The 18,962-nt window shown below is 36.9% G+C and overlaps 2 protein-coding genes across 7 annotated transcripts in view; one reads left to right on the forward strand and one right to left on the reverse strand.

The window, feature by feature from the left end:
* VRK2 (VRK serine/threonine kinase 2) overlaps positions 1–18,962 on the forward strand; it is a 95,748-nt gene that overhangs the window by 72,302 nt on the left and 4,484 nt on the right. For 2 of the 5 annotated variants that reach the window (XM_074341167.1, XM_074341166.1), the window contains exons 11-12: positions 3,091–3,257; positions 8,333–8,494. In XM_074341167.1, the coding sequence (XP_074197268.1) occupies positions 3,091–3,257; positions 8,333–8,494 (329 nt within the window). Of the gene's footprint in view, positions 1–1,647; positions 3,258–8,332; positions 8,502–18,962 lie in introns of those variants that run through there. The other 3 variants (XR_012498975.1, XM_074341169.1, XM_074341170.1) reach the window with 3 other exon arrangements.
* The window catches only part of FANCL (FA complementation group L), a 72,920-nt gene continuing 66,834 nt past the window's right edge, over positions 12,877–18,962 (reverse strand). The window contains exon 15 of one of the 2 annotated variants that reach the window (XM_074341171.1): positions 12,877–12,960. The gene's annotated coding sequence lies outside the window, so the exon portion shown is untranslated. Of the gene's footprint in view, positions 14,961–18,962 lie in introns of both variants that reach the window. The other variant, XM_074341172.1, reaches the window with a different exon arrangement.

Below are 18,962 nucleotides of genomic sequence, written 5' to 3' on the forward strand. Positions count from 1 at the left end.
CTGCCCAGTGCCGTGTGGCATGTTGTTCAGCACCAATGTAACAGCCGAGTTAGACTGTCTTGCAGAAAGAGCCCGCCTCTGCTGTCAGGCTTGCTTTCTCCTGGAGACAGAGAAGCAGAGTGTCTTGTTCTCCACTTACAGCAGGCATTTTCAGAGTTAGCTTTTACCTGACTTCTGAGAGTAAATATGTAACTGACCCTCTAGCTAAGGTCAAATAGTGTCAGTTTCTACCTGAGAGTTTCAAAGTAGAGTTAAGTCATCTTAAACATATTTACAGCCCTTCTTTGACAAGAAACCACAATTTTCATTTCCTTAGGAGAAGAAAGAGGAACCACCCCGTTCTGCTTTCCCACCTCCGTTTCCCAAGCCCCATAAGTCCGCCCAGCGTGAGCCTTCTCCTTCCCACTCTCTGTTGTCCCTTTCCTTATGACCGAGCGAGGCAGACGGGAGAGCAGTGTTCTCACCTGGGGGCATGGGTTGCAAGATGAAAGTTTTTCATTTATGTAACTGCACTGAGTAACTCTGTCAATATGCCAGTACCCTTTTTGGCTAACATTCTCATTGGTGTTTTTACCAAGTCATACAGCTTATGCTTCACTCAATAGGACAGCAAAAACGAGAGGAAAGATGTTTAAAAATTTTTTTTAATCACGTATTTCTCTTACTTTTCCTGTCCTTCCTGCACGAAAGGTAACTGTTCAGTTTAGGATTAGAAAAAAAGACCTGAAGCCCTGGATTGTATAAGATGATTGCTCATGGGCCCGTGTATATTCTGGGGCACTGCTGTTGCTAGAGATAAGAAAATTTGAGTGATGGAAGAAATGACGGAAGGAGTACCAGGCTCCTCTTTTTCAGTACAAACCATTTGAGTCTATACTATTATTTATAAAATGCAGATTTCTATTTCTAAAGCACAAAATGCCAAAACTTTATTAACTGAGGATCTCAAGTTAGTTGGCTGTGCTTAGAGTGGGTACTGCTAACATGAAAATTAATCTGACTTACAAAAGGTCTGTTACTGAGATATTTTATGAAATAGAACAGCTGAGAAGTTTGCAACATACACATCCAACTCAGTGTAGTAAGTTTCAGAAGTTTGTGTCTCTTGAAAGGATAGTCAGTGATGATACTTGGCATTTCACTAGCTTAAAAAGCAGGGGATTCAAGAATATCCTAATTTTGTACTACTCAAAGCATTTTGTTTTATAGCTCTGGAAATAAGTTAGTAAATTAAAAGGTGTACCTCATTAATAAATCCAGATCTTGAAAGGCTGACATTTAAACCAGTACTGTATCCCGATAGTCTAAGCTTCAGGCTTATAATAATAAATTTATAACAGAGGTGGCTCTTGTCTTTTTCTGCCTCTCCCACCTCACTGGTACCTTGGTTTTTCAAGGCCCAGCCCCACGAAGGCTTTGCCGCACGGCTGCTAGAGTGCCAGGAGTTTGCCGTCGTCTTCTAACAGGGATTTGTGAAAAGTGTACCCAGCAAATTCAGCTCTCTTCTCCATTTGGGAGATTTGGGTTAATAGAAATGTCATATATGCCAAACTGGGCTTACCAGTCTTGCAAGAGACAGAGAACAACAGAGTGTTTATATTAAAATTGTAAAGTGGAATTTAATCTTTTTTTTGATCGTCTCTTCAGGAATTGGATGCCCCAAAAAGGGCTCCTGGAAGCATGAGTTATAATGTGATGAAGCAGCAGCACTTGCTAGTTAATAGAGATCTGGTTGAGCGAATGCTTGATAACAAATTCGTCTTGTACCTCAGAGAGGACAAAAGGAGGTTGCAGAATCACAACACCATCCAACACAATAAAAAAACTCTGGAGCCAAGAGTTTTCATCTTAGCCACAACAGCCTTATGTTCCTAGAAGACAGCTGTGGACAGCGTAAACTGTCACTCTCTGACTTTCCTCGGGGGGAGAGATGATGACTGCTTCCTGTGGGGTTTTTCCTGGAGGGAGTGAAAGCCAGTGTGTCTGCTGTTGCCCACTCAAGTGGAGGTCGGCCTGGAGGGGAAGTGAAGGCTTAGGAAGCCACTGTGCCAGCCCAGGAAGCTTCGCAGGTTTCCCCGCCGTAGGACATAAACAACTCAGTGAGACAGAGGAACTTGTGTCTGGGTCAGGAATAAGCTTTTGAAGAGGAAAGGCTTGTAAAAACTAGGTTATGACGTATCTAAATGTCTCTGTGAACAAATGAAAACAGGCCAGTTTTTAAACAGTGTACAGTATGATCACTTACTTGTATCTCAGATTGAACCTCCACCTGAAAAAAAAACGTCAACTATGCTTTAAGCGGCTGTTTGTAAGTTTTGGTTACTGATTCCACTTGTACTGTATTAAAGTTTCTCATTCACAACTTTTTCATGGGGCGAGAGTTAATATATCATTCTAGGGAAGGGATTATGTTAGAGAAAAAAAGGTGGCAGCTTTTCATCCTTGTGCTCTAAATCAGGAAGACTGTGTGGTCATTGCACTGGGCTAGCTACGTATGGAGGATTTGAGTGAGGTTTGGCAAATTCTAAAGTCAGTCACAGCTAAAAATGTAGAATTCAAGGTCATTTCTAAATATACTGTTGTAATCTCTAAATCAAAGCCTTAATTAAAATTTACAATGATTTTTTTTCCTTTAAGGAGGTTTATAATAAGTAACACTTGTTTTTAACTGAATTTTAAAAACTTCAACATGAAAAGTTATGAAGCATGATTAGTCTATTATATTATTCATGTAGTTCTTAGTTGTTGCACCCCATAAATCAAAATCACTATGATTTTAAATATTTGCTTCCCTTGATAAGATTAATGAATTGTAAACATATCAACAAAGATATGTGGGGGAAAAAAAGAAACCCACCAGTTTCCCCCATCTTATCAAATCTGTAGGTCACTGTATTCCAGTCCTTTGAGGGTATTATTTAAAAAGTGCTTTTCATCGAATTGTTCATTCTTAGTTTCTTCAAGGTGTGTGTGTGGATGTGAGTGCACGCATGTGTAAGAGAAAAAACAACCGAGATTTTGCGGATATTGGAGTCTTGACAATTCTTGCCAATTATGAATGACATACTGAAAAAATGTGATACTTCACAGGTGAAATAGCGCAGTATTTGCTGTGTGCTCGTGATTTAGCATACGATGAAAAGCCAAACTATCAAATGCTCAGGAAAATTCTGAATCCAGATGGAATGCCATTAGGACCACTGGAGTTTTCCACTAAAGAAGAGAGCTTAAATATGCCTGCTCCAAACAATCCAAAGGTAAGTAACTGTCCCTGGAATTACCTTCTGTGAAGCTTTTCTACCAAATGAAGTTTTTTAGGTGTCAAAACGAGTCTGACAACCCTGTTTCTTGCTTAGTATATTTAATTCGCATATCTCCTAACTCAGCTTCAAGAAATTTTGTGGAAAGTTCTTTTGACCTATTGTCTCTTAGAAAAAAAAAGGATCTGTGTCCTCTTGTGCATCTGAAAGAACTAAAGGACTCTCTGATGTCAGAGAGGCAGGTCTCAGGTAAGATCAAAGGCCAACCCGACCGACTTCATTCATGAAAGCCTTTTCTTGCTGCTTTTCTTCGGATTTTCTTTAGTCACTCCTCTGTTTTTGCATACTCGTTTGGCCATAATTTGGTGGTGGTAGTAATATTCTTAGATTTAACCAATTATTTGTATGTGCAGATATTTCAATCTATAGAAACAATTCTTTTTTTTAAAAAAAGTTACTTTCAATTTACTTCTCCTTTACTCTGTCTTCCAACTGACTCCCTCACAGCAACATTAAGAAAAAAAAGAATTAGAACTTGAAACAATACGAAATAATTAAGAGGAAACATTTTTTTAGGAGGGTGGGGGAAACCTGAGACTGCTCTCAGCAACATTACTGGACAGGCAGCTAAATATCCAACCCCACCTTGACACTGCTCATATGTTTAAAAAAAAAAAATAGGGCTTTTTTCCCTGATGCTTGTACAATAAGGTAGGGTCAGGATGCCATTCATTTTTAATATTTCTTATGAACTTTGGATCATCACAAGTGTTCACGAGCCAAGAATGCAGGATGCAAACTAATGTGACTGATAGGCTGCTAGATGAATGGTGAGTCAAGTATCAGTGCACAGATGGTTCTGATTTGCTGAATTTTGTAGCTGCTGCAACTGAAGACATAAAATATCCTTCTAGTCATAAATTAGCTCTTTGGAAGCAAAACCTTGGCACCAGAGCTTTACAACCTTCAATTAGTAGGGAAAGAAGTATTTGAATGACTGTGGTATTGACATCTGTAGGCCTGCATAGTAATCATTCCTAATAGAAGAGAATATCTGTTTGAGGAGGTTTTGCATGGCTAATTAACTACCAGTGAGAATATGTAATTTTTTCATGATCTCCTGATTGTCACCTTTCTCTCATGATACAATTACATTTTATTGTAGCAAGTGCCTCACAAACCAATTGTCAGCACTATTTACGTATTGCAGAAGGCAGAACAAAAGTTCATGTTTAATAAAAAGCCACTGGATTTTGATCTTGGTAATTACTGAGACTTATTTTAACAGTTTTATTGACTTTTGTGTTTTTATCACTTTTGCAACAAAACAAAGAGCTATTTCCTTGACGTCGTATTCCCCTTGCAATAATGGTCATCACTTAATCTGCGCTAATTTAAGTAGATTTTTCCTTCTTTGTAGTTTTTCAGTTTCATAAACTTAATTGAAATATAAAAGAAGCCATTTTAAAAACCGATAGCTATATCCTCTGATATAAAATTCTAATTATTATCCACCAGAATTTTCAGTTTCATCAAATTCAAAGGATGTTTGTTGTGAAAACATTTTTATATGCAGAGATAGAAAGTAAAACATTTTTCCAATGAGATTCAGTCGAAAATATTTTATTTTTCCCTTTTGATTGCAGCACTTTAACACTAAGAATAATATGCACTCCTAAGACCTTAATATCTGTTAACCATATGATCAACCTCAGTATTATAGACAGTAAGATGAACTGGGGATATTTTTCAAAGCAGATTGATATTTATTGAATAATGACTTTATTTCTTGAGTATTTTGAGTACACTAATATATTTAATAATTACAGTATAAAATATAGGCTTACCATATGTGAACAAACCTCTTAAATATCTTAATTTTTATTTTAAAAGTTTACAGATTTTGTAATGCTGCAAAAACCAAACTTGAAAATGATCAAAAGCAAAGTATGGCAGTATAAACTGTCCTAAATGATACAAGTACAGGATAGTTTCCACAACTAATTACTTCCATAACAAAATCATTTTTAAGTCCAGAATGAGTTTCACTCACATAGCCACACATTTCTCTCTTTTTAGACAGACTCCCTTTGTTAGTAGCTAAAGACGTTTCTAATTACTCTGTACATGGATCTAGTTATTTAAGAGAATAAAGAATGAACTCTGGACTTGTACTTTATGGATAAAGATACTTAAAAAGAAGTCAGTGGGCCTGAAAACATTTAGCCTCTAATAAAATGTTTCTACAATTGAGTATTCAAAGGAAAGTCTTAAATGTTTAATTTTTTTAGTGTTATTTTCCTAAGTATAAGTGTTTTGTGCCTTTTAAATTTAGCAGTTATAACAAAAATATGTTTTGGTTAGGTATTAGAAAATAGCATATCACCATAAGAATCTCAACAAACAGCATCTTTTCACAAAAGAAAAATGAGGTATTTTTCCAACACCGGGCTTTACTTACTGGGCACCATGAACTGTTCCCTATTACTGAGCCTTCTTCTTGAAGTCCTCAAATACATTATTGATGTTAAACTCTCCAGATGGTAGAGACATTGTTTTTTTTTTTTCTGAAAAGCAAATCTTTGGGGGTATTTGCCTCAATTGAAATGAGCGGTGTAGCTGAGTGTAGCTGCAGTTACTTGCCAGTGGTTCTGACGGCTCCTGAGGTAGCTTTGCCAAATTACAGGAATCTGTCGTCAGGGCCACCACAGTCCAGCTATCCCATCCACTGGATTTAATGTCCAGAATTCACTGAAGGAAACCATATTCAGTAAGAATGCTTATCGAGGTGAGCCAAAGCTCTAGGATTCCCAGAGGAAAATGCTGAAGCCATGCTGGGAACTAGCATTCCTGGAGGCCCCAGCTGAACCCTTGAATAAGGTGTTTCCTCCACGGTGCTGGATCCCTTTATCAGTTTATCAGTATCTCCCTCCTTGTATTGATACCTGAATCCATAGCATAATGGTTATCGACAGCCGCATGATGAGCCATCCTCCCTACATGCTTTACCTGGCAGAGGAGTAGCTGCGGGGTCATGGTTAAAGTGTTCAAGCTGTCCTATGTTTCAGGCGGAAAGTTAGTTCACCCTAGATCTGAGGGTTCACATGGCAAGTCCAAGGGTGAATATATTATTATCGGTAGTAGTAATCTTTGTATTGAACTTAAAAATTTACAGAATTCTTTCTTGAGCTTTAATTCTCAAAAATAGTTCTGTTAAACTTGTTTTTATATTTATTTTCTATGTGTGAGAAAGAGGATATAAATTCTTAATTATAAGCACATTTTTGCTTTAGGAGTCCAAAAATATTGCTTATTTTGTAGAACAGGGTGGCATGCCAATGGAAAATTAAATGAAAAGTACCTTATTTGAATAGCCACTGTCTTGAAAATGACACAGGTTTGGAGAGTATCTTTCTATTTGATGATGTGGGGTGCCTGGCGTGTTTTCTATATTTACTTTTATATCTTTAAGAACAAGTTTTACTCTGTTCACAATTAAGAGTTAAACTTCATCATCACACTTCACTTACCATTTTAAAAGTTTCCCTAGAAATAGAAATTTTCCATAAACTGGGTATCATTTTGGTTATTAGCTAGAAGTGCTCATGGCAGCACAACTTAACCATCCAGCCAACTGACAGGAGATCCAGGAGGCCTCAAAGAGGACTGAATACATTAGACCAAATTTTGTTTGTATATCAGAAGCTCCTAGGCCAAAAAACTGTTATGCCTCAAGTGCCTCGCATATAGGAGGCTCTAAAAACCTCAATTAATATCTCAACGAATCCTTTATATCGCAGAACACATTTCATAGTGATTGGCAAGCCAGCATTTGATTAGGGTAGAACCGTGTACTGCAGCCTTGGGAAACCCTTTGTTTCACACTAGCGGTATGATGGGCATTTATTACCAAGATGACTTCAGTGGAAAACTGGCTCAGAAGGTGGTTACACATGGATTTTCCTAGGAGTTGAGAGGTAGAAATAAAGAACCCCTGAGTGATCAGAAAGCAATTCCAATTTTCAGGTTACTGAGAAGCAGTGGCTTTGCTATCCTTTGAGAAGCTTGGATCAGGGAGGAGGGGTGGATAAAGAATGGTGTTGTGACAACTTAGACCTAGCCACAAAACACCAGCATATTTTAAAGGGAAGGAGTGAACACACTTGGCAATAGAAGCTAAAAATTGAGACTACAAATTAAGGCTCTGCTTGCCCCGCCGATGTAATTCATTCTCCAGTTTGGCACTGGCTACTCCATTATTTCCCCTCGTGCTGTTCCTGTCTTCTGCCCCCTATTTAACCCATGAAAAAAGGTGATGGCACTTCCAGCTGCTGTAAACATGAAGCTGCTGAACAAATAGTTCACATAAGGATCTTCACTGTGGCTTTCAATCTTCCAACTGTATTGTGGGATCTGCCCTCCTATTTCTGTGTCTACTTCAAGGTTATTGAGAGTCAGTCATCCCCCAGATAACACCATGGTGTGAAAAAGAAACCTTAGAGACAGCAAGCTCATAGAATTTAACCTCTGATACTGGTACACAGTATTAGATGACATGGACTGTTATCCATCTGCTCAAAGGTTAAATTACCTGTGTAAGAAAGTAAGCAACATTGTAAGCTCCTTTCATATGTTCACATTAATTAGGCTCACTGCAGTGATAGAAGACTAAGATTCTAATTAATAAGAATTTAAACTAAAAAGATGTACTGGATCTACTCCCAGCAAAGGTTAATAATGAATTCATGTGCAGTTTTAAAATGTGACAGTTTTCTGTAAAAATGCCGTTTTCAATAAGCAAGTTATCTGTAGAGATAATTTCTAAGGAGTGCACAACAGTGACACTAATTTTAATTGGTCTTGTCCTACTGATGAGAAAAGGCTTGGATCTTGCCAACGACTATATTTTTCTCTGACTTCCATTTGTTGGTTTCCTCTTTACTTCTTCCTTTTTTTTTTTTTTTTCAAAGCTTGGCAAGTACAGAATTTTCAAGAATCTGGACATGAATGCATTTTTTTTTATAAGTGTCGAAAGTTTTCATTATATACTACTACTTACTCTGTATCAACAGGTTGATTCACGAAAGGCTACAACAAAGCAAGTCAATCAGATGCAAAATAGGTTAATAGGAAAACAAGGCCCCAGTGAGAGAAGTGCCGAGTCCTGCGCAGCGCGGAGAAGAGTGCAGGGAGAGGAGGAGCCTTCGGGGCTGCCCAGCCGTGACCCGCCGCAGGTGAGAGGTGTGCTGCTGTCGCTGCCGACTTCTCCCGTAGTGTTAAATTCGGATATGCCCTTTGGGAGTGAGGACGTTTTATTTTCTCTTGGGGGCCAAGGTTTTGTTAAATGAGAAAGGACAGAAAATACCCTATCCAGTGGATAAAATCAAAGCAGCCAAGTTATCATAGAAACAGAATGACAGTGAGCACATCTGCATACAGATCTGATTTCTTTCTTTAGCCTGAGAATGTAATGTGCGCTGAAATTGTTAATGCCTCCTTTGATCCATAAGTGACTCCTCATATTCCATACTTTTGCATTAGACTTTTACATTAGACTGGTTCTTCCAGTCTAACTCATAATCCAATGTGAGAGTGTCTCTGTCAGTATGGCTGTATTTTTAAATGATGTATTTTTTATATTATTCCATCATTTGTCTGGTGACTCACCTTTAGCAGATGACTCATTCAAGCAACACCAAAAGCCTTTCTTAATCTAACCCTTTTTGACAAGAAAGAGAAGCATGCAAGGTATTTATACCTGCAATGAAAAAAATGTTTTTCCAAAATGGCCAACATTTTATATATAATTTACACATCATTTTCCCCAAATGATTTGAGGTCATTTACAATATGGAACAAGATAATTTAATGCCCCCACCTTCTATCTCCCAAGCCTCTCTAACCACCCCCTGAAAAAAAACTGGTTAATCAAGCAGTTGGGATGTTAATCACTAAACTGAGCATTGAATTTGGCTCTGAACTTCTGGGCAGCCAAGGCAAAAACTAGAAGCATACAAGTTAGACATGTCTCCTCTAACCAGCAAGCATACAAGTTTATCTAGAGAGAAATGCTTTTTTTAGTACTAACAGGAATCTTGCATTTACTCTGATACAGAACAACTGTAGCATCATTTGTTTTGTTTTTATTTTTTAAGTTGATATGAAGGAATCCACTTCAAATGGACACTTTTTATAGTTCCCATTTATAAAATCAAAGTCAGATATCACTTCGTGACAAAATTTAGATTGAGTGCCCTTTTTCAGCCTTTAATGTGCACCAGTATCACCTGTGTGTGGAGGGAGGCAGGACTATAAAAATACTGATGACCGGGTTGCAAGCAAAGAAATGGATTCATTTTCATTGGGGTGGCAATGCAATAGGTGTGTGTAGATTTTATTACTCCAGAAGGTTCTTTGTTCCTTTTCTGTCATGTCAGTCCCCTTCTCCCGGAAACAACCACTTTTCTGATATTCTGACTTTACCACTAGATTAGTTTTGCCTCTTCATATAGTCTGTGTCTGGCTTCCTCCTCTCAGCATGTTATTTTTGAAATTTACCCACACTCTTGCATTTGTTCTTTTTCTTGTTGAGTAGTACTCCGTGGTATAACTACATCATAATTTGCATATCCATTCTCCTGTTAGTGGACACCTGGGCTGCACCTGGCTGTAGCCACCATGAATATAGTTGCTATGAATATTCTGATGCATGTCCTTCTATGGACATGTTTTGTTTGTCCTGAGAAGTGGAATTGCTGGGTCATAGGGCAGATGTATGTTTAACTTTGTAAAAAGCTGACAAATACTTCCCATTTTATATTCCCACCAGTAATGTATGTGAGTTCCAGGCACTCCACATCCTCCCCATTATTTGGAGTTTGTCAGTCGTTATTTTAATTTTAGCCACTCCAGTGTGTGTGTATTAGTGTCTCATGGTGATTCCAATTATCATTTGCCTGATGACTAATAATTGTGAGCACCTTTTCCTGCTGACTGCCCATTCATATATCTTCTTTTGTGAAATATCTTTTCAAGTGTTTTGTCCATTGTTGTTTGGATGATTGTCTTTTTATTAAGCTGTAGAAATTCTCTCTATATTCCACATGTAAGTCTCCTGTCCAGTATCTATATTGTGGAAATGTTCTCCTAGTGTGCAGCCTGCCTATTTGTTTATTTAAGTGTCTTTGATGAGCAGAAATTTTTTTATTTGAAGTTCAGCTTATCAGTTTTTTTTTTCCTTAGGTTTCTTTACAGAAAAAAAAAATTAAGAAATCTTTGCCTACCTCAGGGTCACAGAGTTATTTTGCTGTATACTTTTTAGAAGGTTTATAGTTTTAGCTTTCATGTCTGGGTCAATGAGCCATCTCAAACAAGCTGGGTATGATGTGAGGTAAGGGTTGATATTCATTCTTTTGCATAGAGAAAAGCCAGTTACCCCAGCTCTGTTTGTTTAAAAGATTTTCCTTTTCCTAATTAAATTTCTTTGGGGCCTTTTTCAAAAATCAGCTGACTGTATAAGCATGGAACTATTTCTGGATTCTCTTTTCTATCAATCTATTTGTCTGTCCTTAAACCCAAACCGTACTGCACCAATTACTATAGCTTTATAGCAGGTTGTGAAATTAGGTAGTTTAATTGGGTAGTTTAAGTCCTTCAGCCCCTTTTTTTTCTTCAAAGGTGCCATAGCCATTTTAGGTCCTGGTCCCCTCCATAAAACTTAGGAATCATCTTGTCAATTTCTACTGAGCAGCACAATGAGATCTTAATTGATACTATACCACATCTAAAGATCAGTATCAGGGGAAGAAATTCCAACAACACTGAATCCTCCAATGCATAACCCTAATACTTTTCTCCATTTATGTAGATCTTCTTTAATTTATTTCAACGTTTTGTAGCTTTTAGTGTAGATATCCTACACATTAAAAGTTATCTCCAGATATTTTGGTTTTTAATCCTATTGTAAATGTCATTTTAAAAAAATTCATATTCCATTTATTTATTGGTATATAGAAATACACTGATTTTGTATGCTGACCTCGTGTCTTGGGACCTTCCTAAAATTCACTTGTTAGTTCTAGTAGTTCTTTTGTATTCTTAGGATTTTCTGCATGGTCAGTCATGTTGTCTGTCAATAGAATCTTCTTCCTTTCCAAGATGTATGCCTTTCATTTACTTCTTTTATGTCTTATTACAGCTGCTGGGACCCCTGATGCTATATTCAATACAAGTAATGAGAGTGGGCATCCTTGTTATGTTCCTGATCTCAGGGATCTCTCTTCTTTCCTTCACCATTAAGTGTGATGTTAGCTGTAGGTTTTTCCTAAATGCTCTTTCTCACACTGAGGAAATTTCAGTGTATTTGTAGTTTGCTGGAGAATAATTTTAAGTCATAAATGGGTAATAAGTTGTTTTTTGTGATCTGTTGAGATGATCATATGATTTTTCTCCTTTACTATTATAAGGAGTTACATTGATTTTTGAATGTTAACCTTTTATTTCTGGAATAAAGCCCACTTAGTCATTATGTGTTGTCATACTGAATGCAATTTGCTATTTTTCTATTATGGATTTTTATATCTATATTGATAGATATTGGTCTGTAGTTCTCTTCTCATAGTATCCTTGTATGGTTTTGTTTTCTGGTCTCTATATAAGTTACATGAGAGGGAAGTGCCTTTTCAGAAGATGTTTTTATAAGACTTGTTTTTCATAAGTGACAGTATTTAGCAAGAAAACCATCTAGGTCTAGAGTTTTGTTGGAATAAAATTTTAAATTATGAATTTACTCTCTATCACAGATAGTAGTGATAATTAGATTTTCTTGAGTCAGGATTGGTAATTTGATCTTCCAAGAAATTTGTCATTTCATCTAAGTTGTCAAATTTGTCAGCTCTATATAGTTCATGATATTCTCTTATTTTGCATTTAACATCTTCAGTATTCATTCCCGATACTGGTAACTTTTCATTCCTGATAATGGTAACTTGATATTCATATTGCTTTATAGTGACACCATCTCCCCAGTTCTAAATCCTGGCAAGCATCGGTCTGTTTGCATCACTAATCTTGCCATTTGGGGCACGTCAGTATAAATCAAATTATAGACTGTGTAACTTGTTGAGACTGGCTTTCTTTCACCATAACACCTGTCACAGCCACCCAAATTTTGAATGTACTGATAGTTGATTCCTTTTTATTGCTAAGTTGCATTCTGAGGTATGGACGTAGTGTTGAAGAACACATGTGAGTTGTTTCCAGTTTTTGGCCTCTCACTGTTTAGTGTGATGTTAACTGTAGATTTTTGGTAGATATTCTTTGATAAAGCTGTTGATGAAGCTCCTCTCCATTCCTAGTGTATTAAGAGTTACCATGAATGGGTGTTGAATATTGTCAAATGCTTTTTCTGTATCAATTAATATGATCATCTGATGTTTCGTCTTTATGGTATTACCATGGTGGATGACACTGATCAGTGTTTGAATATTGAACTAATCTTACATTCCTTGAATCAACCCCACTTGGCTATGGTGTATTATTCTTTTCATATGTCATTGCATTCAGTTGGCTGGTATTTTGTTGAGAACGTTTGCATATCTAATGAAGACTACTGGTCTGTAGTTTTCATTTTATTGTCTTCGTCTGGTTTTGTAACCAGGTATTGCTGGCCTCACAGATTAGTTGAGAGATCTTCTAATTTCTGGAAGAGAATGAATAGAATTTCTTTTTAGATATTTTAGAGAATTCTCCAGTAAAACCATCTGGACCTGGAAATTTCTTTTCCTTTTTAACTATGAATTGAATTTTTTTGCTAAGACTATTCAGATCATCTATTTCAAGAGTGGGCAGACTCTCCTGTAAAGAGCCAGACAGTAAATATTTAGGTTTTACAGATCCCATATGGTCTCTGTTTTATTCAACTCTGCATTGTAGTGCAAAAGCATCATGTACAGTAGGTAAACAAGTGAGTATGGCTGAGTTTCAACAAAACTATTTATGGCACAAAAATTTGAATTCCATGTAATTTTCTAGTGTCACAAAATTGGCCTGCAGACCACAGTTTACCAACCCCTAATCTATTTCATCTTGAGGTAGTTTTGATAATTTGTGGCTTTCTAAGAATTGGTCAATTTTTGTCTAAGTCATTATATTGTTATGTGTAGAACTGTTCATAATATTCCTTTATATAAATCCTCTAAGTGAGATTGAAGCTTATAGTAATATGCTTACAAATATCAGTAGTTTATTATGTTTTCTCTCTTTTTTGGCCAGGTTTATCAATTTTATTGGTCTTTTCATAGAACTAGCTTTTTTGGGGTTTTTTTTGTTTTTGTTTTTTTTTTTACTATTTTTCTTTTGTCAGTTTCATTGATTTCTGCTCTTGTTTTTATTTCCTTCATTCTGCTATGTATTTATTTTCTCTTTCTAATTGCTTGAGGTGGAAACAAGCCTCAGTTACTGAACTGAGACTCTTCTAATATAAGTACTTAGTATTACAGATTCCCCTTCTAACACTGTGTTAGCCATGTCCCATATATTTTGATATATTATGTTTTCATTTTCATTTAGTTTTAAGTTCCTCTTGGGTTCTTTGACCCAGTCAGAAGAGTTTTTAAATTTTTTTCATATATTTGGAGATTTTCCTTTTCTTTCTTTTAGCTTGATTTATTTATTTTCCTTTTTCTATTTCAGGTGAAAAGTTTAGGCTACTGATGTGAAACTTTTTTTTTCCTAATAAAATTACTTAACACTATAAAGGGCCTACTAAATTCCATTTTAACTGCATCCCATAAATCATTATATATTGTATTTTAATTTTGTACTCTCCTGTGAGACTTCTTTTGATGCTTTAGTTATTAGAAGTGTGCTGCCTAATTTCCAAGTGTTTAAAGGTTTTTCTGTTATTGATTTCTAATTTATATTATTGTCTGAGAACATACTTTGTATAACTTTGTTTTAAATTTGTTAAGGTTTATTTCATAACCCGGGGTAAGGTCTATCTTGGTGAATATTCCAATTGCAATTGAAAAGAACATGTATTCTATTTTGGGGTGGAGTGCTCTATAAATAATGGTTAAATCCCATTGGTTTGTGTGACCTAACCTTGTTGTCCGTCTATCCAGTAATTACTGACAGCAAGGTTTTCTAGTTAGGAGGATGTGGAATGCCGCCTCTTTGCAGTCCTTAATGCATGGTAGTGATGGTCAGTAGGGCTCCTCCCTGCAGTATTTGAGGCCAGTGGGAAGCAGAGGTTTACTTTCTCTTTGCCGATGTCTGCTTAATGCAGCGTGGGCACTGTCGGTGTAGGGCTCTGCTGCACAGTACAGAGTCTGGGGTGAGGGATGGAGGCACTGTTTCTGCTTGTGTTAATGCAGGGAAGGATAGTCTACAGGGTGCTGCCCTTTGGTCTCCATAGTACGTGGTAAGGAGGGAAGTGTGCCACCTCAGTAGTACAGTTTTGGAATGGTTGACAGGGCTGTCTCATAATTTCCATAACACCCTGGGGCAGGGTACCACCTTGTTAGTGCGGGGATGGTCTGGTTGACAGGGTTCCACTCTAGTCTCCTTAGTGCTTGGTGGGGAGGAGTAAGTGCACATCCTGATTATTAGCACAGGGCGGTGTACTTGATAGGACTCACCCCAGTTTCCACAGCACCTGGTCAGAAGTGGGAGGGGTGCGGTTTCTTTCATGGTGTGCACCTAGAGTAGAGCAGGTGTAGTCAGAGCGTTCTGTACTGTAGACCTGGCTTCTCCCTGGTCCACTGTTTGGAGAGAGCAGCCTTTTTTCTTTTTCTTTTTGTCTATGCATGTTGTTTTCAGGGCTGCTTTATGGCCCAGGTTTGGATGCACAGGGGGATTAGGGAAGACTCATGATTAGTTCATTTCAAGTCCTGATGTCCCTATCCAGTCCGCCTTCTATTAAACAACTTTGAGGATGTTCTATTAGTTCCTTTTTGTCAAAAGTCATTAGTTATAATTAGCAGAAAGTATAGAGTAGAATATTTCTCTTGTCTGGAACCAGATGCCCCTCACCTTCATTTTGAAGGCTTCGCTGGGTATGGAATTTTTCATTCCGAACTTTAAATATGTTGTTCTCCTGTCTTCTTGGGTGTGTTTTTTAGAAGTTAGTAGGTATTCTTATCATTAATCCTCTGTCTCTCTTCTGGCTGCTTTTAAAATTTATTTTTTAATCTTTAGATTTTCTAGATCTTTGGTTGTCTTTGTGTTTATCCTGCTTTGAGTTCATTGAGCTTCTTTTATCTGTGGGTTGACATTTGTCATCAAATTGAAAATTTCAGCCACAAGTTGTGGCTCATACTTCTGAAATCCCAATACATGCAAGTTAGACTGCTTTACCTTTTCTTACAGACTCTGAGGTTCTGTTCACTTTTAAGATCAGTCTTTTTTATCTTGCTGTACTCCAGTTTGGATATCTTCTTTTGTCTGGCCTCTACTTGATTGTTGAACTGGTGGTTAAGCCTAGCCAGAGAATTTTTCATTTCAAATATTGTGTTTTTTCACTACCAGAAGTGCACTGTTTTTCCATTTCTCTGTTCACTTATTATGTTTAACTTTTCCTTTAAGTCCTTGAACATATTTATGTAGATATTTTATCCCTGTTTGATAATTCTGCCATCTGGTACATATATATGTCCATTTCTGTTCTTCTAGTTATGGGTCACATTTTCCTGCTCCTTATGTGTAGTAAAGTTTTATTGTGTGGTGAACAGTGTAGATGCTAAGTTCTTAAGATTCCAGGTTTTATAGTATTCTTTGAAAGAGTATTGTGTTTTGTCCTGGCAAGCAGTTAACTTATTGGTGGTTCAACTTGATCATATCCTGATTTCTGTTTAGGCATTTTTGGACTGGTCTAAAATAAGTATCTTAAAGTATGGCCTTTCTGGGGTCTGGGTTGTTTGCCTTTTCGTAAGAATCACAGCCCTGGTTGTTCGCTATACCTGACAAATTGCTTCATAAATTCTGTGCAGCTGTATTGTTTTGTATTCAATTTATAGGCTTTTATAGCAGGAGGGGAGATCTGATACCCATTATTAATGGCCAGAACTAGAAATTCTGAACTGGAGTGTTGATAATTTCATAGCTTCCTAATTTATTCTAATGTGCATTCAAGACTAATAACCACTCCCAATGCAGGATTTCTTGACAGCAACACTATTGGCATATTGGTTAAAAACCAACGCTCTGACAGAATAGACTAATTTATGCCTTATGCTGTTGCTACTCAAAATGAGCTGTGCCAGCCAGTTGCACAGGCATCACCTGGAGCTTCTTAGAAACAGAATCTCAGGTCTTACCTCAGACCTTGTGAATGAGATCTGCATTTTAACAAAACCCAAAAATGATTTGTATGCTTTTTCTAATGTTTGTAAAATGATGCCATAGACCAGGGGCCAGCAAACTTTCTCTTAAAAGGTCAGGTAGTAAATATTTTAAGCTTAAGGTCCCATCTTTGTTAGAAAATTCAGTGCTGCCATCATAGTGTAAAAGGAGCCATGGACAGTACATAAACAAATGGGTGTGATTGTGGCTGTGTTCCTGTAGAACTATTCACAAAACAGGTAGCCAGCCAATGAGCCACAGTCTTCTAACCCAAGCCATAGATCTTTCCCAGTCGGAGCTCTCAGTAAACTGAAGACAGCTAAATCCCTTGACGAGTGCCTTCCCATTAGACATCATTTGTTGTTGCTTAGAGACAAGGTGTTCAGATTACATAGGAGATGATTCTATCTTGAAATTTTAGTAGTTTTTCTGTTCTCACCTAGATAGGGATTACCAAAGATGGTCCACTTCCACTTCCAGTTACATGTAAATGCAGCTTAAGTTAGTTTACCTGTGGCTGGTAATCAGCCTTCAGAATTATGATTTGATGGTTTCTTTCTTTTTTCTTTGTGGAAGAACAATGCTTTATGGGCCTACTGGAATAACCATTAATTCATTTTACCTTTAGTGAAAAGAGCCGACAGAATTTTAGGAAAATTGCATTAGTGTGACTTTGTTAGCTCTCAGGAAATAAAGAGTAGTTTATAGTTACCTGACTCTCAATTTCTTTTTAATAGAAAAGCTAAAAAGCCTTTAAGACATCTCTTTTGACATAGTGAAACTAATTTGTATAGACTGCTTGATTTCTTTTTGCCTAGATTAGTGTGAGCATCTTTTCCTGGATCAAATTTGTTTAACTAGAACCCATTTGTTTGTTTTTGCTTTTATATACATTACTCCAGCAGCTGGCTTCTTGTACTTTTTCAAGATTTTTTTTTGGCTATTTGGGTTCTTTTGTGTTTCCATACAAATTTTAACATTTTTTGTTCCAACTCTGTGAAGAATGTTGTTGGTAATTTGGATAGGGACTACACTGAATCTGTATGTTGCCTTAGAAAGTATGGCCATTTTAACAATATTGATTCTTCCAATCCAAGAACACGGTGTATCTTTCCCTTTGTTTATGTCATCTTTAATTTCCTTCATCAGTGTCTTACAGTCTTCAGTGTAAGGGTCTTTTACCTCCTTGGGTAGGTTTACTGCTAGGTATTTTGTTCTTTTTGGTGCAATGGTAAATGGTATTGTTTCCTTTATTTCCCTTTCTGCTATTTTGTTGTTAGTGTATAGAAATGCAACTGATTTCTGTATGTTAATTTTGTATCCTGCAACTTTACCAAATTCATTGATAAACTCTAGTAGTTTTCTGGTCACTTCTTTAGGGTTTTCTATGCATAGTATATCATGTCATCTGCAGTGACAGTTTCACTTGTTTCCAGTTTGGATTCCTTTTATTTTTTTTCTTCTGATTGCCATAGCTAGGACTTCCAAGACAATGTTGAATAAAAGTGGCAAAGGTGGGCATCCTTGTCTTGCTCCTGATCTCACAGGAAATGCCTTTAGCATTCCCCATTAAGTGTGATGTTAGCTGTGGGTCTGTCATACATGGCCTTTATTATGTTGAGGTATGTTCTGTCTATGCCCACTTTCTAGAGAGTTTATCATAAATGGATGTTGAATTTTGCAAAACCTTTTTCTGCATCTGTTGAGATGATCATATGGTTTTTATTCTTCAATTTGTTAATGTTGAGTATCACATTGATTGATTTGCAGATATTGAAAATCCCTGCATCCCTGGGATAAATCCCACTTGATCATAGCGTATGGTCCTTTTAATGCATTGTTGGAGTTTATTTGCCAATATTTTGTTGAGGATTTTTGCATCTTTATTCATAAGTGTTATTGGCCTGTAATTGTCTTTTTTTTTGTGCTATCTTTGTATGGTTTTGGTATCAGGGTGATGGTGGCCTCATGGAACAAGTTTGGAAGTGTTCCTTCCTCTGCAATTTTTTGGAATAGTTTCAGAAGCACAGGTGTTAACTCTTCCCTAAATGTTTGGTAGAATTCACCTGTGAAGCCATCTGGTCCTGGACTTTTGTTTGCTGGGAGGTTTTTAATTATTGATTCAATTTCTGTACTGGTAATTAGTACCTTTCTAAGAAATTGTCCATTTCTTCTATGTTGTCCTTTTTGTTGACGTACAGTTGCTTATAGTAGCCTCTTATAACCCCTTGTATTCCTGTGGTGTGAGTTGTTAACTTCTCCTTTTTTATTTCTGACTGTAGTAATTTGAGCCCTCTTTTTTTCTTGATCAGCCTGACTAAGGGTTTATCAAATATTGTTTATCTTTTCAAAGAACCAGCT

The sequence above is a fragment of the Camelus bactrianus genome, chromosome 15 (assembly GCF_048773025.1).
Source record: "Camelus bactrianus isolate YW-2024 breed Bactrian camel chromosome 15, ASM4877302v1, whole genome shotgun sequence".
Classification (NCBI taxonomy): Eukaryota; Metazoa; Chordata; class Mammalia; order Artiodactyla; family Camelidae; genus Camelus; species Camelus bactrianus.